General features: G+C 61.8%; 1 protein-coding gene across 2 annotated transcripts in view; it reads right to left on the reverse strand.

Annotated features, from left to right (window-relative positions):
- Positions 1 to 23,091, reverse strand: part of ZC3H3 (zinc finger CCCH-type containing 3) — an 87,531-nt gene that overhangs the window by 19,141 nt on the left and 45,299 nt on the right. For both annotated transcript variants that reach the window (XM_077847539.1, XM_077847540.1), the window contains exons 5-8: positions 7,576 to 7,760; positions 2,301 to 2,343; positions 2,055 to 2,216; positions 1,882 to 1,951 (exon numbers count right to left, since the gene is read on the reverse strand). In XM_077847539.1, the coding sequence (XP_077703665.1) occupies positions 1,882 to 1,951; positions 2,055 to 2,216; positions 2,301 to 2,343; positions 7,576 to 7,760 (460 nt within the window). The remainder of the gene's footprint in view (positions 1 to 1,881; positions 1,952 to 2,054; positions 2,217 to 2,300; positions 2,344 to 7,575; positions 7,761 to 23,091) is intronic.

Raw genomic sequence — 23,091 nt, forward strand, 5'->3', positions numbered from 1 at the left:
CCACCCCCCAGGGAGAAACGGGCACCCAGTGCTGGCCCGCAGGAGCGCAGCCATCAGGGCCCAAGGGCACCTGGGCCATGCCAGGGGAGGGCTGCCCACCCTAAAGGCAGGTCCTCAGTTTCCCCAGAAGGCAGGGCACACACGCCCTCACAGTCCAGGTGAAGATCCCCCTGCAGGTGGCTCAGGTCCAGGTGTCCTATTACCTGCTCTGAGACTGCCCAGTTTCCAGGCAGTGGGGCCATGGAGGGGTTGGTGTCTGGAAGATATGGGGACAGAGCATGGGGGCTCTAGGTGGGGCAACAGCCTACAGGGCCTGGACACCTGGCAGTGTCCATGGGCTGTGACCTGATTCCACCCAGGGAAGCCTAGGGATGGACTCTGGGTAGGCAGGGAGATGCCCTGGAGCAGCCCAGGGGGGGCGCTGAACACAGGCTGGCATTGTGCAGGCCTGGCAGGGGGCCCGGCCCCAGTGCCCTGGCCAGCAGGTGGGCCCTGGGCACAACTGGGTGGGGAAGGGGGACACAGAGAAGGCAGCCTGGGCAGGGCCCCACAGCCCAGCAGTCCCTGGCCCCCCAGTTGGGAGAGAGAAATGCAGCCCACGTTCTCCCCACTGGAGGAAACTGAGGCCTGAGAGCCAGCGAGGAGGGCTCTCTGGTCTTGCCCACCCTGACCTCTGCAGCTTCCACTTTGCCAGGCGACTCTCCTCTGGGGCCCCTTTCTGGGCATCCGCTGGGCCGTCTAGTCAGGCCCGTTACCCCTGCAGGAGCCCCTCTGGGAGCTCGCCCTCTTCTCCTCTCCGCTGCTGGACCCACCCCTCGGGCACCCTGCGGCGCCCCTGGGCTCAGCTCCCCCTCACACGTCCACACTGAGCTTGGCCGGCCCGCCAGGGGCCCCACACCGGGGCTTCCAGGGCAGGGCAGAGGGGAGGCCAGGGCGGGGATGAGGGAGAAAGCAAAGAAACAAAGGGTGATTTAACGTGCAAGAGTTTATTTTTAATTGTCTTTTAACTGCAGCGCACAGGGGAGAAGGGCTGGCCCGTTTGGGGCTGGCGGTGGTGCGGCTGCAAACAATTCCCTTAATGTGGCTTTTGATATAGAGCCCAAATTAGCTCTAATAAAAAGGGATAATAAAGCCAACTCTTACACCAAACGGAACTCCTCCTAGCTGTCAGCACGGCCGTTATCGAGAGGAAACTGCATTCTCATTTCAATTAACCTTGTTTGCACCCACCACGTCCACACAAATAACAATAACATTAATTCAGGGCGCGAGTGCGGGCGTCCACATTAGACAGCTCAGAATGTGCAGCGGCTTCGGAGCCGGAGCTAATGAACCTGAAACTCGACGTGAATTTCCAAATTGCTCACAACAGAGTTTCGAAGCTCTATTAGGGAGAAAAATGCTGATTCTTTTCAAGTTCCTCAAGGGGAAAAGCTGTTGTAGCGGCAGCCTTGGCCCGATCCCGCCTCCCCTAACCCTGCCGAGGCCCCAGAGTGGGGGCGGGTGGCAGGCAGCCCAGCCAGCACCGAGCCCTCGCCTCAGGGCTCCCAGTATGCTGGTACCCGGGCCCCAGCACCACCCTGGCCTCCTGCCCCGGTGTGGGCACTGTGTGAGGGTCCCCACGCTCACAGCGCTGGGGGGAGGGCCTGCCACAGAGGGCCCGGCTGGGCGCCTACCTCTCCTCCCCCACCCTTCCAGCACACCCTGCCTCACCCCGCCGCCTTTCACCCATCCGGGGCTGGATCTCAGGCTGGGTGGCAGCTGGGGGCTGCTGCCCCTGGGCACATGGTAGGGGTGGCCACGCAGCCAGCTCCCCGCCGTAGCACAACTGCAGGGCAGGGCCTGTGGGAGGCTCAGGGCGGGCGTGCCTGGGGAGCTCACCTTTTCCTTTGACACGTGGTGGGAGAAGGGGCACGTCCCATCGGTCTTCTTGCACGTGCCTCGGAGAAACCTGTGTAAAGGGGGGAAGAGGGCCAGAGGCGCTGGTGAGCCCAGGGGCAGGGGGCCTGCACAGCCCCTGCGGTGCCCGCCAGCCCCACGCCCCAGAGGCCCACCTGGTGCACACGGCCACCTTGTCGGGGTCGTGGATGTAGGGGCAGTGCTCGCCGTGGTTGCACCTGCCGAAGCGGTTGTAGTACATGCAGTACTCCTGTCGCTGCTTCCGCCGCCGCTGCCTCGCCTGCCGGACGATGGCCAGGCTGCGCTGGACGGCCCGGCTGAGGACAGAGGCAGAGGTTCATGAGCCCAAGGGACCACCCTCACCAACCCGTGAGCCCCAAGCCCCACCCCGAGGGACGTACCTGGCCAGGGAACGGCTGCAGCTGGTGGTAGGGTCCAACCGGCCTGTGGGGAAAGAGGCCAGGTCATGCCAGGCGCACAGGCCCCGGGTTCTCCCGCTGCCTGCCGCTGCCCGCCGAGCTGCTCAGAGTAGCCCTCTCAGGGTTTCGGCTCTCACCTCAGGCACTGCTGCCCCCTAAGGGAAGCCGCCTGCCCTCCCTTCGGGCTGGGTGGCATACCATACTGGGACCCTGCCAGCCCCCCACCCGTCCAGGGGCCAGATCTCGCTGCTGCCTGGTGGCGTCGCCTCGAGACAGGTGGTCCCAGGATCCGAATATGGTGGGGGCCTCCTTGCCACCTCCCTCTGCCGGGGGCAGGGCCCAGGGGACATGAGTGGGGTCCAGGAATGCCACCTAGCTTTGTAGTAACCAGTAATGATTTCTATGTGTTGATGGAATCATACAACAAAAACGTAATAGTAAGTACGCAGCTGCAAAGCCTGAGGTCCTCACTCCCAGGCTCTGGGGGACTACGTGCTGACCTCAGCCTACACAGACCCCACACAAGCACATCTGGCTCTGAGGCCCTCACGGACCATGGCAGGTGCCTATTCCTCAAAACCCTGAGCACGCAAACCCATCAAGTTCCCTCTGAGGTCACTGACTGGCCCAAAGGGGAGGTGTTCATGAAATGGGCAGGGGTGACAAGTGAGCAGTGACAGGATGCTCATAACGGGGGCAGCTGGGGGCCACAGGGCACAAGGGGCCGGTGGGCAATGCTTGTCCTGAGTGGGAAGGGGAGGAGTCCAGGCTGACGTGCAGCCCCTGACCCCCGTCTCAGGCCCGATGTCTCTGCGCCCCAGGGCCAAGGTGGGCAGGTTGGGGCCAGAGCCTGCTCAGATGGTCATGGAGGCCCGTGGTCCCCCCCACCCCATACACGCGTGAACCTTCTCAGACCAGATCCAATTTCCCACAGGCAGCTGCTGAAATGCATCTGGTGGTAAGAGGCAGAAGTGACATCACTCAGAAATTCTAGGGACCTGAGGCAATGACAAAGCATCCCGGGCTTCAAAAGGGATGTCCCCAAGCTGCCTGGCCCTGAGCCGCCCCCATCGGAAGTGCATGGAGGCCCCTCCCTTGACCTCCCCAGGACGACCTCTGCCAGGGCTCAAGCAGCTCAGTGTCCTCTTCTTCTTCTTCTTTTTTTTTTTTTTTTAAAGATTTATTTATTTATCTATGAAAGAGAGAGAGAGAGAGAGAGGCAGAGACACAGGAGGAGGGAGAAGCAGGCTCCATGCTGGGAGCCCGACGTGGGACTCGATCCCGGGACTCCAGGACCGCGCCCTGGGCCAAAGGCAGGCACCAAACCGCTGAGCCACCCAGGGATCCCCTCAGTGTCCTCTTCTGAGCTCCAGGCCTGCTCACGAGAGCTACTTGGCCTGTCCACGCCCAAATTCCACCGCGCCCCCCAGGCCTGACCATCAGGCACTCCCTCCCACGTCTAGCCTAGCCGCTGCCCAATGCCCTCTGGGCTGTGCCCTCGGGCTGCTGTCTGCCCCTCTCTGAGCCTCAGTGTCCTCCAGCCAAGAGGGCGTAGCTCCAGGGCTGAGCAGTGAGACCCCGATGGGGGGAGGAGCAGGGCAGCCCCAGGCCACCGTGTGGTCCGGGTTTCCGAGCCGAGCCGGGGACACCAACCGGGGGGTTCACATGGGAGGCCATCCAGGTGGCACGTGGTGCCGCACACCTGCCAGCCCGGGCTCGATGCAGTGTAATCTGATAGCTGCCTGGGAGCGCGGCTCCCAGGCTGTCACCCAGGCTGCCGGTGCCGCTGTGGCGCCATCTGCTCCCGCCAGGGACCGCTGTCAACATGTGTCTGCCTGTCAGACTTGGGCCCCCAGGCCTGGCCTCTGAGGGGGCGGGGCAGGGGCAGGTTTACTCCCTCACCGCCTCCACCACCAGTTTGCTCTTAAAAAATGCCAGTGTGGGGCTCACAGTGGGAGGCAGCATTCAACTGCTGTACGGTGTTAAAAAATGCACATAAAGTAGCTGGCTGGAAAAGAGGCCGCGAGGTGCTGGGGGTGCTACAGGGTTCAGCTGAAACCCTTGGCAGCCGCTGCTCCGCTGCTCCAGAGAGCTTGCGCTGCCCCGGGATCTTCCCAAAATAGACCCCTCCGCCCCGCCCCCAGTCCCTGCCAGTCCCACCCCACAGCGCCTCGCCCTTCCCAGGCCGGGGAGAGTCGGGGCTCTGGGGTCTGGGGGAGCAGTGGGCAGGTCTGCAGCCCCACGGTGCCCCGGCTCCACTCACCCGTCCCAGGCAGAGGGAGTCCGGGGAAGAGGCACCTGGAAGGGAGGAGGTGGGGGGGGGGCTCCTGTGCCCTCTCATGCCAGGCTGAGCGACCTCTCAACACACAGGGCAGGTCGGCAGGTCACAGATGAGGACACGAAGCACAGGGACCCATGACCTGCCAGGGCTGTGTGGTGGCCAGCAAGTAGCAGGGAGCTCACCACAAACCTGTGTCCCTCCGGGGCCTGGGGGCTCACGACGAACCCGGGGCTGCTGTTCCACCGTGGGCTCTTGGGGCTGCGACGCACACCAGGCCCAGGGGAGCAGGCATTGCAGCCCACATGCTGGTGCACAAGGGAGGGGCACCCTGGTCAGGCCCTCTGGTTGGGAAGGTCTTGGACTCAGAGGGACCCTTGTTCACAGGGCTGGGAGTGGGGGGCAAGGCTCTGCACCTCCCTTCCTGCCAGCCCATCCACATGGCTCAGGTACCCCACCAGGGGTGGGCACTGTCCCAGGGAAGCCCAGCAGCCAGGAGGAGCCAGGAGGACAAGTCAGGAGGAGCAGAGGTGGAGCCCCTGACCTTCCAAGAAGGGCTGTGCTTCCTTCCCCAAGTCAGAGTTCTGCTGACGCCAGAGAAGAAAATTTATTCCTTTAATTATTATTCGTCTAAGCAAGCCGCTGGGTCAGTGGGCACTCCCGCAGCTGGGAAGCACCCACCTTCCTCACAGCAAGGAGCCGGCCACCCATGTGGGTATCTGGGCGGCTGGAGCCGGAGGTGGTGGGGTGTCTCTTGGGCTCTGGCTCACACCGGGGACAGGCCACCCTCTGGTCTGTGTTCCCAATCCCACCTCCCTGCCCCTGCCTGCCCTGAAGTTGGGAGGGCTGAGCCCCAGGACTGGCCCCCAGCAGCCAAGAAGGCTGGTCAGCAGGGCAGACAGCTGCCACCTGCAGAGGCCTCCTGGGAACCCACCTGCTCCTGTGGCCTCGGTGCTCAGGAGGGGCTGGAGGCCAGGACATGGTGCTGTGCTGTAAGAGGAGGTCAGCGTTGTGGGGGAGGGGGCTTGGCAGCCAGGCCCCCACAGGCCTGTGCTGGGAGAAAAGGACGGAACGCTCCACGACCCCGAAGCTGGCCCACCTGCTCTCCACCCTGAGGTGGCGACAGCAGCATTGGCCTGGGCTCCCCCAGCCCTGGCTCTCCTCCCTTGTACCCTCCTCTCAAGCGGCTGCCAAGTGGTTCACCCGGGCCTCCTCCTCTGTCTCCAGGTGCCTCTCCTCCCACCGCAGACTTGAGTGGCCAGGCAGGGTACAGCCCCACCCCAAAGGCCTATCCAGCCCCCTGGAGATCAGAGTCCATATGGAGAGACCCACACACAGCCCAGGGCACGTGGGCAGCGGGGCCCTGGCAACGGGCCATGGTGGCCCCAAACCATAATCCACCTCTGGGTCCCTGTATGTACAGTGTGAACCCCAGGGAGGAATCCCGCAGACCTCATCACTGGGGCAGACAGGAAGGAAGGGTGCTGGAGAGGCTGCTGTGGCCTGTGACGTGCTGGGCTGAGGAAATGTCAGCAGAATGGGCGTCCCCAGTAAGCTCCATCCAGTCCCCACACGAGGACAGCAGGGACAGAGCCTGGGTCCTGCCTGCTGGGCTGGCTGTGGGGTCAGGGGTGGCAGGTGGGGGCAGAAAGAATGATGACTGGGAAAGGCCAGCTCGTCTTTCACTAAGGAGGCCCAGGGGGAGGTTGGGGTGAGTGGGTGCAACCTATAGAGAAGCCCCATCAGCCGGGGCCACCCAGAAACACCCTGCAGAGAGGCGGCCCAGAAGCCCTCTCTGGCTCCATCAAGTCCACACACCAGCCTGGCTAGGGACGCTCTGTGAAAGACCAACAGCAGCGTGTGGGGTCTCACAGACCACAAACACCGATGCCATGGGCCTGCCGAGCTCTAGGGTCAGAGGCTCAGAGTGGGGCCTGCCGAGAGGAGGGGGCCGTCTGCTGACCTTGGGGCTGAGTCTCATGAAGGCCCCGTGAGGAAGCGCAGGCAATGCTCTGCACCTGCTCCTCCACCGGGGGACCTAGCTGAAGCCAAGGTGGAAGGGCCCTTAGATGACACAGCCCAATCCCTTGAGAATGGGACGGGGAAATGGAGGCATGGAGACGGAGCAGAGCCATGGCCTTTGGGCCCCCAGTGCCTTCCAGGGGAGCCCAGCACCCCCACGCCTCCCTCCCTCCTCCCAGTCCCACAGAGGCCGGCTTGCCCTTCCCAGGCCGGGGAGAGTCGGGGCTTTTAGAACGGCCCCCAGCCTGCAGCTGGCCCCAGTGCCCCACCTCTGCCCTGGGCCAGGCCTCCTCTCCCTCCCGCTGGGTGGGGCAGCCGGGCCTCTGCAGGCCCCATACTGCCTGCAACCTCACCCTTTTTTTCTTGACAGAAAAGGATAGGGATAAAATTGGACTGAAACCAAAATATTTTCTAGTTAATTTGTATAATAAGTGAATCCAAAGCATTTCCTTCTCCTTGGCCTGTTTCCCCAGGCCGCGGGGGCACGTGCGGTGGCGGTGGCTGCCTCCAGACACAGTTGGGAGGCATTGCCAATGAGATTAGGGGGCGCTGCGGCCCCAGGTGTTCCCTCGCCAGGGCCGTGTTTACGATACCTGGCTCATCTCCTTTGTCCAGGAGCAAAACATGGAAAATCTCGGCCTGCTCAGCCAAGCGAGAGGCAGCACACTGGAGGGGGGCTCCCCAGGGGACACAGAGGCCGAGAGGCCTCCCCATGTGTCCCGCCTGCTCCAGCCGCCCCATCAGCTCCGGCAGGGACAGCCACAGGGGACCTCCCGCCTGGCCCGGGGCCCTTGTGGGGAGCAGTTTCCCGCGTCAGCCCTCGGAGAGCCCTAGGCCCGCCTGCCTCAGGTCATGGTCAAGCCGCTGCTGCCACTGCCTGACCCATGATCCATGGATCCATGACGCAGGGTGGGGGTGGGGGCGGCGAGCGGGGAGGTGGGGAGTGCACAGCCTCACCTGTGCGCAGGAGGGGCCTGCTACCGTCCCCACTGGGCCGGCTGTAGGTCTTGGAGAGCTTGTTGGCCGACACCTTGTACAGGACCCCTCCAATGCAGCGGTAGCCTCTGTTCCGCCACCGAGGAGAGCCAGGCTGGGCCTTCCCACCCGCAGCAGCGGGGCGCAGGCGGTTCAGCACCAGAGACCTGTGGAGACAGGGAGACCCCGCTGTGGGTGGAAAGGGCACAGGTAGGGCACAGGCCCCCCCCCGCCCAGCACATACACCCCTGGTACATCCCTTCTGGCAGGGCCTCTTGAGAAGGCTCCGCACAGAGGCTGGTGCTCCTCACCACTGCCCACCTGCCCCACCTGCCCCCAGATGCTGCCCCAGCACATACCACCCTGGCCTTTGGGACAGCGGATGCTCTGGCGTCAGCAGGCTCTACTGCCTGCCCCTCCGTCCACCATATGGGAGCCCAGCATCGAATGGGAGGGGACAGCCTCACAGACTCCCACCCAGGCAAGCTGGGTGCCTTAGCATCACAGGCTGGAGGAGGCCTGGCACAGCCTTTGGGATTAGCTCAGTGGATAACCCAGGTGGTCATCTGCCCTCTGCCTCCCTCCAAATTCTCCTCCATCAGGGTCCTGGGCCCTATCCTGCCAGACGCCTGCACTCCCCCTCTTTGCCAGGAAGCCAAGGGCAGGGTTGGGAGGAGGCCCCAGATGTCCATGCTCAGATGCCCCATGCAGACAGCACGGCTGCAGTGGGCAGTGGGTGTGCCCAGACAGCACCAACCGTGGGCGTGCAGCTGTCCTGGCTGACCCCCTCCCCACAGCTGTCACATGGGCAGGCTGCCACTTCAGTGAGGTGACAAGGCCGTCCTACTCGGGTGCCTGGCGTGGAGACCAGCCAGCTTCATGACTCCAGAGGGGCGTGAGGCCTTCCCCTCAGGACGTATTTCAGCGATAATTTGTTTATGCAAATTGACCTTAATTCCATATTAGTTCAGACTTGCTCATAATGTTATTACTACCGAGTGTACACGCTGCACCCCACCGGCAAACCTGGGCCTGTGCGTGCTGGGGCCTCTAAGCAGCGAGGGGCAGGGCGTGATGAGAGCAGTCCTCACCATAGCCACCACCGCTAGTGGGACCCGGAGGGGACCCGGCCGAAGCAGGAGGGTGGTCAGGTCCAGTGCAAGCGTCACGCACCTAACCTTCTGGGCTCTCTGACTGTCCTCATGTCGCAGGCCTGATGAGAGCACAGACACCCCCAAATCCCCATCTGGGGCAGTAGCAGACCCTTTCCCGGGCACCCAGGGATGGGGAAGAGTGCCCCCATACACGATCTGATGAGTGCAGGAGGGACAGGACAGGCCTCGGGGCACCTGGGCACACAGGCTGGTGCTGCAGCACACCCCCAGTGACAGACTCACCCAGCAATGAGATACTGGAGGTGGAGCAGCCCTGCTCTTGGGCGCAGCTGCCACCCCGACCCCGTGGCCCCATGGCCCCCTGGGCCTTGGTCTCTCTTCAAGTTGGGGGTGTGGCTGCCAGCCCAAAGCCTCTGAGGGCATGTTAGACAAACACTGCGCAAGTGAGCTGGGCACTGGGGAGGCCCAAAGCTGCAGTGTAAGGACAAAGTCCAGGCAGAGACGGACACCGCAGCTGTACGGCACTTAACCCAGCTTCCCTTAATTAAAATTCAAGTTCACAAACACCAATCTTGGGGAAACGTCCTGCCAAGGGACCCCCGGCTGGCCTAACTCGTGTTGTCCATGCCCTTCAGGCTCCAGCTGTCCCCACATACGGCACGTCTCGGCAGGAAGAGGTGAGGTGGGGTGGGTGGGCATCCCCTGGGGGAGGCAGACAAGCTTTCAGATTTTCCTCAGACCCTGGGACCTCAGCTCTGCCCACCTAGGTCCCAGAGTATCTGCATGTCCGGTGAGTACCTGTCTCAGCCCCTTGGCTCGCTCAGAGGCCAGGCCAAGGTACGAGGAGGGTGAGGCCAGGCAGGGTCATCATCTGTGCCAGCCCCCGCTGCAAACCCTGTGGTGAGCCCTGGGGGCTCAGCAGGGGCTTTGGAGCTGCTGCACGAGCTGTGGTCACTGTCCACAGGGCAGGGCTTGGCCAACTGAGAGCTGAGCCTAGGGCCAGGGGCCACTAGAGCTCGCTTAGCCAGAGGGCAACAGGCCCCCTACAGCCCAGGCCCCCAGCCCCATGTGTCCTGAGCCCTCAGGGGTCTCACCACCGACGAGGCAGCTGCTCCTTCATATGCCACACGGGCCAGGGGCGGCACCGGGAAGCCTCCACTCCAGCAGCCCTGGAAGCTGAGCGCAGCGGCAGCAAGCCCAGCCCGTGCACACAACACATGCATCTGTCAGGGCCAGACTCCAGACCTCCCGACAGGCCCTGCAGCCAGAGGATGCAGCAGCCGTTTACAGGAACAAGGACACCACTCTTAGCTGCTTCTGCCTTTGGGGGACGGACCCTCCTCTCCTGGGCCCCTACCCACCCCCTATGTGCACCAGAGGACGCCACAGAGCATGAGGACAGGCCTGTACCCCACCTAGCCACCTGGGCACAGCGTCTCAGGACCCCACATGCCCCAGAAACCTAGCCCTTCAAAGGGTGAGGAAGCTCACCCGTGGGCATGTGCCCCTGGCTGAGGCCAGACAGGGACCTGTGGAGACGGAGGCTGGCAGGACCTTGGTTGAGAAGGAACTAGAAGCTTCAGGACAGATTATGTTCCAGCCCCAAGGGTGGAACCATCCAGGCCCACCCCACAGCTCTGACATAGAGGAGCCTCAGTCTGGGGCTGGTAATAGCTCACCCCAAAGAACGGGCTCCAGGGACGCCCTCCTGACTCCCAGGCCAGGGACTGGGGCCACACGTCGCCAACGCCCACCTCTGGAGAAGTACCCTTCATGATTTGTTTTGGCTAAAAGGCTTATCTCAGGTGACACTTCTCTCCCGGACATTGTTGATTATTCCCACAGTTATTTTTATGGATGAATGTGACTAATAGATCTGTCTCCTACTCCCACCAAAAACCATGCCCCTGGGTCTTAAGGCAATTACAGGATGATCGTAGACTACAGGGGGCGGCGGGGGGGCGGGGGGGGAGGCCTAGCAGCTCTTCTGTTCTGTCCTGGCCCAGGGTTTACGGTCTATGCACATGCACCTACCCAAGGGACCCTGGGAACAGCCGCGGGGCCTGCAGCCTCCAGGGGCATAGCCAGGAGCCCAGTGGAGCCACGGGGGCTACTCAGAGGATGTGGATGCACCCACGGAACTGGGGGGGTGGGGGGGGCTGGCCAGGACTGCAGAGGGGCCCACCTGCCCACGGCAAATGAGCCCCATCTGCAGCCACGCAGACCACCTCTGCCCTTCCCTCACCCCTGCCAGGCCGGCTCGCTGACTCGGGACCTGTGGCCAGGCGGGCGCCGAGTGGGCAGGGGGCTGCCTTGTAGCTTTTCATTGCCGTGGGTGTCACAGCACTCCGGTAAATTGTTACCCTAATGGAGAGGACAGGCTTTGGAAACCAACTGTATTGAGAAGAGGGGATAAAATTAATGAGATAATAGCCGGGCCAAGGACCCGGAGAACGCTCCTGCCCTCGCCGCGAGGGCCCTGTAATTCCTTTTCTACAACAGGAGCCTCAGATCTAAAGGCTTCTCCCATCCGTCCGGCAGGCCCACGCCGCCAGGAAATTTCATTAACGCTGGAAAATAGGAAAGGTATTAAGCGTGGATAATGAAGGCCAGGGAGGGAACCGTGCCTTAAGATAGTCCTCTTTCTCGCCTTTGTAATGGGAGGCATGAACTTTCCCTTCAAATCCATTTCTAATCCATTTGAAATACTACAGCAAATTATCTTTCCTTCAGCCCGAAAGCGGCCAGCCAATTTACTCCGAATAGAAGTGACAATGCCCCAGGATTTATCACCATAACCTTGACTACACCAGGGTGAGGGCTGGGCCCCCTCACCCCCCCGGGGGGCACGAGGAACGGGTGGGGGGAGATAACATTTTAAATGAATAGCAGTGGTAATGGGGAGACAGACACACAAACCACAAAAGTCGGTTTAAGAAGAAAAGCCATCCACGTGGCCAGGGCCCGGGCAGCAGCCGGCAAGTCCGGCCCGTGGCCGTGAGGTGCTGCGGGTGCCAGGCAAGGGCGCCCAGGAGGGCGGGATGACATCGGGGTCTGGGCCAGTCGGGTGGGCACGGCGCGGGCCTGCTCACCCAGCGAGCCGGGGCCCCAAGGGCCGACCCGCACCCTCACACGGCAGGGTGAGTGGGCCCCGAGGCGCCCTGGGCTCCACCGCTCCCAAACCCAGCTGCGCCAGCTGCACCGGCGCCCTGCCCAGCCTGGGAGCGGGACCCGCCGATCAGCAGCCCCTCCCGACACCCCACAGCGGGTGCCGCGCTCTGCTCCCCGGACCCGGGGCTGAGGCCAGCCAGCCCCCTGGGCCACCTCGGGTCAACCCCGGGGAGAGGTTCGCTCCTGGCCAAGGGCACACGCGGGTGCAAGTGGGCGGGGGGGCAAGGGAGGTGGCCCCAGTCCCTGGGGGGCCCTGGGTAGGGGAGTCCCAAACTGGAAGCTGGCCTGGATGCCCAGGCCTCCTCACAGGCGTCGGCGATGGCACCTCTACACAAACCCCGCTCAGGCCGCCCTGCACAGCAGCTCCCACTAGCTCGTCCTGAGGACACAGCACAGGGTACCCAGTCCCAAGGCTCCCATCACAGGCCATGTGGACCTGGAGAGGCCAAGACAGACCTACAGGTAGGACCAGCGGGACCCGGTGGCCACAGTGAACCATCAGGCATACAGGCGGTCTGCGGGGGGTCCCTCCCAGCCCCTCCAGGACGGCTCCTGGACCCTGCATGTCCACACTGTCTGCTCCCCACGTTCCACACAGACCCCTCCCGTCCCCTCCCTCCCTGGGGACCCCCACCCAGCCAGCGACTGCAGTCACCGACGGAACCTACCACACCTAAGCTCTCGCTCCCGAGGCAGGCTGGGGGCCCATCCTGCTTCACAGCTCCCTGGAGAGGGGTCTGCACCTCCCTGTCCCACTGGCTGATTTGAAAACAGCACGTGGGATCCAGTTCTGTCCACATTCCACTTGCACTCTGCAGCAGCCCCCACACCCCTCGAGGGGAGGTCTGTGAGGAGACCCCGCAGGCTGGGCTGTCAGGCCCTCCTGGGCCACTGTCCCCACGCACCCTCCAGCGGCCAGGACTCCAGCGCCACACTGGACAGCTCTGCTTCCCAGGAAGTGTTGTGGTGCCTCCTTGCAGGGGCCTCTGCACGTGCAGACCCTATGCCTACTATGGGGGTCGTCCTGAGACTAGGCTCAGACGTCAGGTCCTCAGGACGCCTTCCCCTATGCCCGCCCCCCACAGCTCATTGTCACAGGCCCCCAGCCCTGGCACAGGGCATTAAGGCACCCTGGAGCAGCTGGGGCAGTTTACTGCGGTGCCCCTGACCCAAGGCCATGCTGGTGTATGGGCGCTCTGTTGGTCTGAGCCGAGTGCTGCATGGGTTCCTCTTGGGGCTCACGTCAGGTGAGAGACGCAGAGAGGACACGTGCCAGGGCAGGCAGAAGGGGCAGGAGGGGCTCCCGGGAACAGAGCGGCCTGAACACACTGCTGGAGGACGCACATGGAGCCTGGACCCCTGGAAAGACCCTGGGGCGTGAACGTAGTGGGTGGGTGGACCGAAGCTGGGAGGCTGCGGCCACTGTCCAGGGCTGTGGGGGCACAGGTTGTGGGTGACAAGACCCAAGGCCACGGGTGCAGTTGCTAGCAGAGGGGCTCAGCCGGGCTCCTGGCCAGAGCTTGACCTCCAACCCCTATTGGCTGGGCAGGGTCAGTGCGTGGCCAAGGACCCAGCAGCCTCTAGGTCAGGCCATGCAAGCCGTGGTGACCGTGCAGGAGGTGGGCAGGCTGGCTGGGGAGCAGAGAAAACAACCGGGGAAGCATTTTTCAGGAAATGGAGCACGGTTCTGCGAAGCTTCGAGGCGAGCGGGGAGTGCGCCGTCAGCAGAAGCGGAGTGCCCGGGGGAGGCGGCTCTGCACAGCGAATCCCAAGTAGGTCAGGCTCAGCCGCCACCGTGACAGGCTGCAAAGTGCTTAAGTGGGCTTTCCACGGAAACGCTGACGGGCGCCACCTCAGCTCAGCTCGGAGGCCGTGGGTGTGCACCCTCATGTGCTGCCGGGGGTCAGCCTACAGCCCATGCCCGGTGCAGGGGCGGGGGCCTGGCAAGGTGGGGTGGTCTGCAGGGAGGGGGGCCCACGCAGGACCAGCAGGGTGGGAGGGGAGAGGACAGTGCAGGAAAGTGCAGGCCTAATGGAAGAGTCTCAGAAACAGGGCTCAGTTGCCGGGGACCCCACACGAGGCACAGGCCTCAGGACGACCAGGGCCACCTGCTCTCCTAAGACCCTCCTCCACCCCCACAACTGGCTCCTCCAGGTGTGGCCCACAGCCAGCTCCAGGGGACCGCCCCCCCGCCCCCACCCCACTCCTGCTGAGTCAGGGCTGGGGCTCACACCTGGCTGCGGCCGTCACCCTACAGCTGGCTATAGGTATTGACCTCCCCACCTGGACTCGGGCCACCTTGGTGCAGGGGTGAGCCGAGTGCTCAGCCTCTTGGGCACATCTCATAGGAGACTATGGGCCTGGGTGGGAGCTGAGGCCTCGGGGGCTGGGTGACCTGGGGGTGGGCTTGCCACTGGGCCAGGACATGCCCACAGTGGAGGCCAAGCACCTAAGAGTGGCCCTGGAGGGTGGGTGGGGGTGGGGTCTGACCTGCAGGGCCACCCGAAGGCTTCAGCACTGAGGCTGCCACTCCATCCCGAGGGACCCCGCCCCCCCGTCCCATGGCTCCCCAGGAATGAGCAGAAGTGATTCAGGACGTCCCTGGCCAGCCAGCACGCTGGCGGGCAACACTAATTGTGCTGTGCCCCCATTACAAATGCTGCGGCTCCATTATGAGGGGCTGGGACTGTTTTATGTGCTCACATCTATTCAATTGGTATTTCGATCAATGGATGCATTACAAGCTTTCCCTTTAAGAGCCTAATAAACAACAAGATGGAAAGTAAAATTCTCCATAAAATGACACTTTTAAAAATCCATTTCAGCTGCAGCTACTGGTGCTCTGTACGTTAGCTGCAAACACCACGTATTACTGGGCTTCAGCGGCCCCACGGGGCAGGGTTTAGCTGTTGGGGCGGAGGGCAGGCGCCCGGGCTGGGCCGCTCGGGACAGGGCCCTCCATTCCCTGCACCTGGGCATCACCCTCCGAGCTGGGCTCTCAGCCTTGGTGCCGAGGCAGCTGCTGAGGGGCAGGGCTGACCCCACCTCTGCTCCCTTGCCCACCTCCAATGTCTCTCCCTTCCTCTCTCTCTTAGGACAGCAACCCCCTGCCCCCCTCATCCCTATTCACTGTGCACAGCGAGTCCCCACTGACCATTCCTCCAGCCCTGAAGTGGCCCTTGTCCCCACAACTGCATCTGGCACAGGCTGCATGTTAGGGACTAGGGACGAGCCCACGGAGGAGCAGAACTCAGCTCCTCCCACGACTCTCTGGGAAGACCTGGCAGGTCATGACCCCAGCTGGCTTCTGGCTCCTTGGTCAACAGTCCCCAAGGGAGCCCTGCGTGAGCCGCCTGGCCCACCTTGTCCACCACCCTCCCGACAACAGCCCAGGAACAAGGTCACCCCCAGGGACATTCAAAACACGCTGAACCTCAACCCTCTCTCCACAGCCCCACCCCCCCAGCCTCCAGACCCCGAGCTCTGTACCTCTGAGCCCTGGGGACACTTCCCCAAGGCTCCCTCCTCAAAGCTGGACCTGCCAAGGTGGCCTCCACCTCCAGCCTGTGTCCCTGGTGAGAGCTGGGCTAGGCCTCCTCACCACCCCTGCTGCCTGTACACTGTCCACACAGCGACCCCTTTCCTGTGCCCTCCTTGTGGGGGCCCCTGAGACCTAGGCCAGAGGGGGCCCTTGCTGAGCCCTGGCATCCAATGTCTGCCATCCTCCCCTCGGGACAGGTCTTCTCAAGGCCCCAGTGAGCAGCCCGGTGTCCTGGCCTCCTTCACAAGGCCTCCTCTTGCTTGCGTGGAGGCTCCTGCCCTCACACCTGTGCTCTCAACCAGGATGTCTGCGGGGCCTGGCCCCTCCAGACATAGCCGTTCCGCCCTCCCTCTCTGGTCCCCGGTGCCCACTCCACTGTTCCAGGCAGGGGACCCTAGCTGCCTCACCCCCTACCATCCAGCTCCATCACTCCCAGCACCACGGCCCCCTCCCGCCTGCCACAGCACACCCTCCTCACCCCCAACTCTCACACGAGTTACACCCACCCCTCTGGAGACGCCCTAGGACACGCACGCTTGCCCAGTGACGAAAGGGCCCTAGCATCTGCAGAGTCGAGCTGAGGGACGCAGGAGGGCGGCTCACACCACAGGCATGTGACAAAGTGAAAATGTAACAAGAGCCACACAGAACGCATGAGTCCTGGCGCTCGTCATGCTAAGGAGATGACCAAGCAAGGGGATGGAAGAGCCAGGGGCCCCCACCCCGTCGCCACCTTGCAGAGTGGACCACACAGCACGTGTGGCCCGGCTTCCCCAGAAAGGGACTGGTGTCCCCAGTGAGCCACGCAGCTGGCACAGACAGCAGGAAAAGGCACGGGCTCAGCACTCAAAGGTCCCGAGAGCCCGAAGGTGAGCAGCCCAGCTCGCGGTGAGAACCCGGCAGAGCCAGCACCCTTCCGGGACCCGGCAAGACCCGGCCGCAACATCCAAAGAACAGCAGCACCGACTCACCCTGACGGAAGCCCGTGGTCAGCGCACCCAGCGGCCGTGCAGAAGCCATGGGCCGGCAGGTCCCTGCGCAGCCGGGGGGAGAGAAAATAAAATGCAATTCAGCCGGTTTGGAGGCTGATTGGTTGGGGAAGGCTGAGAAACTGAGCCAACGTTTCTAACGTTCACCTGGAAAAACAAATGTTCAGAAGCAATGAAGACAAGACAGGCCAGGGGTAAGGACCTGGGGTCCAGGAACAGCACTGTCTCCAGTCCCCTGGACGCTAGTAGGGCGAGCACTCATGTCAATAAGCACGTCTGTGGGGCGCGTTGGGCAGTGAGTTGGTCAAGTGTCCCACTGTTGGCTTCAGCTCAGGTTGTGATCTCAGGGTCATGAGACACAGCCCCACATCAGGTTCCACGCTGGGCGTGGAGTCTGCTGGAGATTGTCCACCCCTCTGCCTGTCCCCACACCCTGCTCCCCTCTATAAAAAACAAAACAAACCACACTCCCGCAGCATGGTTACATCCAGGGAGCAGCAGGTGCCGGTGAGGCCATGGGAGGCCAGAGCGCTCTCCTGCTGAGGACGTGCGTTTGAGGACAGTCATGGTGGGCGCCAGCCTCACTGCTGCTGTTCAGTACCCCCACCCTCCGATGGAACAGGTCCACAGCAACGAGGGCTCCAAGTCAGTGGGCAACATGCCCAACAAGACAAGGGAGCGGCAAAGACTAGAAATACCCCCATCAATGTGTCATTTAGCACAGCGACTGAACTGTGGTATGCCCACACCTCGAGGGCAAAGTACAGGCTACTGCTACCCACAGTGACCCCCTTGGACCTGGGCAATCTCGGGGTCTCGGCCAGCTCGGGCTGCTGGACAGCACCCCAGACGCAGCCAGCATGGCTGCTTGCTGACAAGGCCTCTCCTTCCTGCCGAGCAGGTACCACCCCGTGCGTGTCCTCACGAGGGGCTCCTTCCGTACGCCTGCAGAGAGAGCTCAGTGTCTCTTCCTCTGCTCCTAGGACTCCAACCCTATCAGATCAGGGCCCCATTCCAGAGACCTCATTTAACCTTGCTTACATCTGGGAAGGCCCCATCTCCACACACAGCCCCACGGGGGGCAGGGCGAACATTAGACCATTCGGTCTAACAAATGGTGAGCAAATGAGGTTAGACACCAAACGGGATCAACTGTGATTCCATTCACTGAAGCTCAAGGACCCGAGGCTGAGCCGGTCTAGACCAACAAAGGCCAGAGCAGTGGTCATCTGCGGGATGAGGTGGGGTGCTGGGGGGCACCCGAGGGAGACTCGGAGGCGGGGCTGGATCTGCCTGAAACCCCCTGCCTGAGGGGGGAGGGTTGACAAAAGAAAAAATCCATAAAATGATCACTGAAGATACAAACCGTGATTGTTTTGCAAAGGGAAAATCAAAGGGGAAGATCTGTGCAGAAAGCCAGGTACGGGAGGAGCATTTGTACGCAAGAAAGGTGACATTTGCAAATAATGGAAAAAGCCTTGAGACAACCAAATAACTATCAAACAAAATTAAATTTGAACTTTAATCTTATACCACATCCCCAAATAAATTCCAGGTAGATTAAAGTTTTAAATGCAAAACTCGAAACCTTAGCACTAGAAGAAAATATAACTGAGCTCCTATAACCTTGGGGTGGGGAAGGCTGTTCTAAACAATCAATAGACTAAGTCTTAAAAGACTGACGGATGCAGAAAAGCAAAGAAGAATCCTAAGAATCCTAAGAATCCTCATACACAAAACTGGAAGGCAAAATTCAAACTGAGAAACAATGGATCGTCTCTGATAAAACAAAGGGTGACACCCTGAATACTCAAGAGTCTTGCAAACTTGTAAGAAACGGGCTGAAGGCAAACGAACAGTAAACATAAAAAATGTTGAACTTGACAAAGAATATGAATAAAAATGAAATTAAAACTGGATAGCATTCTCCTCCACTAAGCTGTGGCAAAGTTTTTGGCAGTGGCCGCTGCGAGGGCTGGGAGGGCTGCGGGGGTGACCGCTGGGCCCTGCCCCAACAGCCAGAACGGGGCTGAACAAAACAATGATGGAGAGGCACAACTTCAACTGCCAGGGCCCGAGGGTCCCACCGGGAGATCAGGCTGTGTCTGCCTAGCTGGCATGTCACCTCCTCCAAGAAGCCTTCCAGTCTGCAGAGCAGGGTGCAAAGGCCATAGGTAGCAGGGAGGAGGTGGCGGCTGAGTCTGGCACCAGCCCGCCGGGTCCACTCCCCGCGGACTCAGGGCGTTGACGCGCACCCAAGGCCTTGCCAGCACCAGGTGGCTCCCCAGGCAGGAGGTGGGGCTGGGGTGAGCGGGGCGGGTCGGGGGCTGTGCGCAGGCCGGGCCGGGCCGTAGGGGGTTGCTAGGGCTCCCGGCAGGCCCCGCCCACCGCAGGCCGGGAGGGGCGGGGCGTGGGCGGGGCGTGGGCGGGGCCCGGCCGACCTCCTCCCGCCTGCCCCGCCCCCCGACCAGGGGCCCGCCTAGGGGACCCGCTCCCGTAATTTATGCTCCCCCGCCTATGCTTTATGGCTTTCTTAATTCGGCTCCTGCTACTATTAATGTAGTTAATGCTGAGATTATATCTATTTTCTGGCGTCAGGCGGTGATTTATTCAGGCCATTTTTCCGGTGGAGGCTCCCACGCTGTTAAATCAAGTGCCTTGCCAATTAAATGCTGACTTGGGAAGTGGACGCAATCTTAACAGACATCTAACCGCAAATTAAACCGGGGCTCCTCACTCCGGGGGAGTGGGCGGGGCAGCCGGGGAAACCTTGCTGACTTGCAGGAAAGTCACAGGAAAGCCAGAGCACTCACTCCTCGGGCAGTGGTGGGGCCGGGGCGTGGGGCCGTGGGGCCGTGGGGCCAGGCCAGCAAGGTGGGGTGCTGCGGGAGGGCAGGCAGGGGTCGGCCGGCCTTCCCCAACCCAAGATGTAACACTGAAAACAAAGCACCTCTCAGATATCCCCACCATCCCCTGGCCGCCCCGCAGCCTCAGAAGGGTGCCAGGCGGGACACGGGGGAGGTGGGCCCCCAGCACTGGACAGCCCGTAGCCGGGCTCTGGCAGCTCCCACCAGGGCGGAGCCCATGAGGGTGAGCCAAGGCCCCAGGGAGGAGAGCAGGTGGAGGCGGGGCTCACCCAGCCATCCCTGAGGCCACGCACCACCCTCCGGAGGGGTGGGGAGGTGGGTACAGAGGAAGGTAGGCAGCACAAGGACCAGGACCAGGCAGGGAAGGACACCTGTGCCAAGGCCCAGCACCTCTGGAACCGCCCAGAGAACCTGCAGGTGACACAGGGCAGGGCGCATGCTGGAAGAGGCAGCCAGGGGCCCTTCCGGCATGGTCCTCAGCAGCTGGGAGGCTCCCCAACCCTAGAGTAACGTCTCCTGCACCCGCCTTCAGAGGCCCTGGCCCAGCCTGAGAGGAGAATCATGTTTTGGGGTAAGAGCAGCCTAAACGGTTGATATATGCAAAGAGTTAAATATGATATTGATTATCTGAGCGATGCTTTACTACTCCCTCTAAAACCAGGATAAAAGTGGTATTTAAAACGCTGTTTGATTGTGTAAGGCACCCAGGTACTACTGGGCGACAAGGACATTTTATTTCTTCCTGTCAGAGGCAATATTTTCAGCTTCCTCTGCTCCTCATCTCCAGGGACATCTGGGGTCACCAGTGCTGGCACAGGAGGGCCCACAGTGCTGGCCAGCTGTGGCCAGGGGGCCCAGGCACAACCTGAGGGCAATCTCCCCAGAGTTCCACAGGGAGAAACTCTATTTTTTTAAAGATTTATTTATTTATTCATGAGAGACACACAGAGAGAGGCAGAGACACAGGCAGAGGGAGAAGCAGGCTCCATGCAGGGAGCCCCATCTGGGACTTGATCCCAGGACCCTGGGGTCACGCCCTGAGCGAAAGGCAGAAGCTCCACCACTGAGCCACCCAGGTGCTCCCTCCACAGGGAGAAACTTAACAAGACCTTCTGAGGCTTCCTTCACAATAGTCCTGCTAGCTTCTAGAAGAAGCTTCCCTCTGGCAAACCAAAGGGACACACGTGCTCTCTCTCACTTTGTCATGAAACACCTAACCCTAGCCGATGGATCTCTTCCTCCGTGAGCCACTGGCCCACAGGAGGCCGCACCATGGCTTGTGGCTTAGCCGTGGCAGTGGCAGCTCTTACAAGGTCCTGTCCCCCTTGGGATTTGCCCCCAAGGATGAAGCCTGGGCAAGGCACCTGCCTGCCTGGCCCCTTTCCCACTGCTTCCCCCAACGGGCTGGCCTGAAAGCTGCCTGGCAGGCCTCAGCCACTCAATCCAACTCCCAAAGGACAAAGAAGTCGTCTGTACGTAACATGGATCAAGACACAGCGCGCTACGGCAGGCGAGACAGGCTGGCCCAGGCAAGGGGACACAGCTTGCCAGCATGGCCGTCCAGGGGCAGATGGCCCAAGGCCCATGCACGTCAGGGATGGGAGGTGGCTGGGAAAGCAGGATGGCTGCCAGAGGGGGCTGGAACCTGCCCTGGGCCACTGCTGAGGCCTGTGTGCACACAGGCCCTAGAGCCCCGGATACCCGCTTCTCTTGGCTTCCCAGTGAAGGAGGGAACCCTGTTCCTGGAACCCGCAGCATGCCCGAGGAGCCAGCATGTGGGGGCTCCACACATGGCGGCTCCACTCACGGACAAAGAGTGCCAGGCAACAGGAGCAGGACAGGAGGACACACATGTCTGTGCAGAGCCAGGGACAGAGAGAGCAGAAATGAGAAACCCAGACACATGGTGGCGGTGACAGAAGCAGCAAGGCACAGACCAAGGACGGGGCAGCCAAAGGCTCGAGGGTCAGAGACACAGTCACAGACGTGAGCCCCGCAAGGCTAGAGGGCTGCCGGTGACGGAGACTGTCCCAGAGGGGATGCACGGCACAGCATGCTGGCCTTCCCAGGGGCTGCTGGGCCCAGTGGTGGCTCCATCCCCCTAGGGCCTCCTCCCTACCAGCATGGGCTCTGGGACAGACACCAGGAGCCCCCAGAGGGAGGTGAGCACCCCTACTTGATGCACAGGCCCAGCCTGAGGTGGCGCGAGCAGGTGTCTGTCCCCTCCCTTCCCACGAGGGCATCACCCATCCCAGGGCCCCTCCCCTCCCATGCCATTCACAGACGGAGCCTGGGAGCTACCCTAACACGCTCTCACCACACAGGCTGTGGCTGTGATGCCTGTGACCCCAGGCCAGATGCCTGCAGTCCCCATGGCCAGCAGGGAGGCAGTGACATAAACAGTATGGGGGGGGGGCAACGGTCACGGGGCCACATGATCACCAAGCAGGACGGGCCAGGGGCTCAGGCTGACAGGAGATGTTAGGTCAGCCCCATCCTGGCCCCCGCCCCAGCCAAGGGCCTGATGGCCGTAGGGGCTCCTCGCCCTGACCCCCTCACTGCCCTCCATCATTACACGGGGCCGTCCCAGAGGTGTCCACACAGGCGGGGACAGGGACCGAAGGTGTGAACAGACCCCGGACCCAGAGGGACTAGCTGGCCTGTTGCTGGGGTCCCGAGGGCCTGATGCCAGAGGGGCTCTGGGAGAGGCTTCAATGTGCCACCTGACACTGGGCAGGTGTTTGACCATGAACACAGGCAGCAGGGCCCCTCTCGGCCAGTGTAGCAGCCAGACCCTGGCACACAGGGGCCTCTCCTCACTCCACAGGGTCCTGCATCCCAGGCCCAGTGCTGCCAGTGAAGGGCTGGGCACTACCACCTGGAAAAGGTCCCTACCTTCTGGATGAGGTTCCAGTGACAGCAGGTGTCTCTGACCGTGTCCTGGCCTCAGCACCCATCAGGACCGACAGGGCCGCGGCGAGGTTGGTCCTCCTCCCTTCCCTTCCACTGAGGGGTGAGGGGTCAGGGCCCCGCATTCCCACCAAACCCCGGCCCCTCCCCACACTCTGCCAAGGAGCAGGGGCAGGTGTTCGGGCCTCAGGAGGACCCGCTCAGCCCTGCTGCCACGGGGCTGCTGACAGCTGAAAGGCCCGTTTGCTTCAAACAGACACAGAAATAAATAAATAAGGTAGACGCGCTTTGAACCGACTTCCAAATTAAGAGTTGCATCCTTGCTGTCAGGCCCCCGCCAGCAGTTTCTGTGGCACCTCCCGAGCAGAAACGCACCTCAGCCCATTTATTAGAATGATGAAGGCAAAGGGACCTACAATTGCACTCCTTCCTTAATGAGCAGCCGAAGGGATCGGTAAGCATAATTTCAGAGGCCAGTAATATTTTATATAATCGCCGAGTGGTTTAAATTGAAAACCCCCAACTGAATCAATATTTACTGCATTGAAACGAAATGAATAGTAATAAGTCACTAAGCTCCCTGTCCTGTTTCATAAAATAAAAAATTATAAAAATGAGCACAGGCGCAGGGAGGCCATCACATTAACTTTTACGGCACTTGGGGAGCCGTAACCGCCTGTTCTCATAAAATAAAATTCTAAAAAACCTGCCGGAGGAGACCTGCTTCAGCACTGCACGGGAAAGCAGGCGGGGCCCGGGTCACCCCCACGGGCTCTCTCCCAGGACCTGCCCAGGACCTGCCCAGGGCCCAGCAAGTCAGCACCTGCCCTCTCTGCCACCCCCAGGCCCAACTTCCTGCTCTCACCTCTTCACCTAGCGAGGGGACAGGACAGGTGCTGGCCGAT

Source organism: Canis aureus, chromosome 14, assembly GCF_053574225.1.
Source record: "Canis aureus isolate CA01 chromosome 14, VMU_Caureus_v.1.0, whole genome shotgun sequence".
Taxonomy (NCBI): domain Eukaryota; kingdom Metazoa; phylum Chordata; class Mammalia; order Carnivora; family Canidae; genus Canis; species Canis aureus.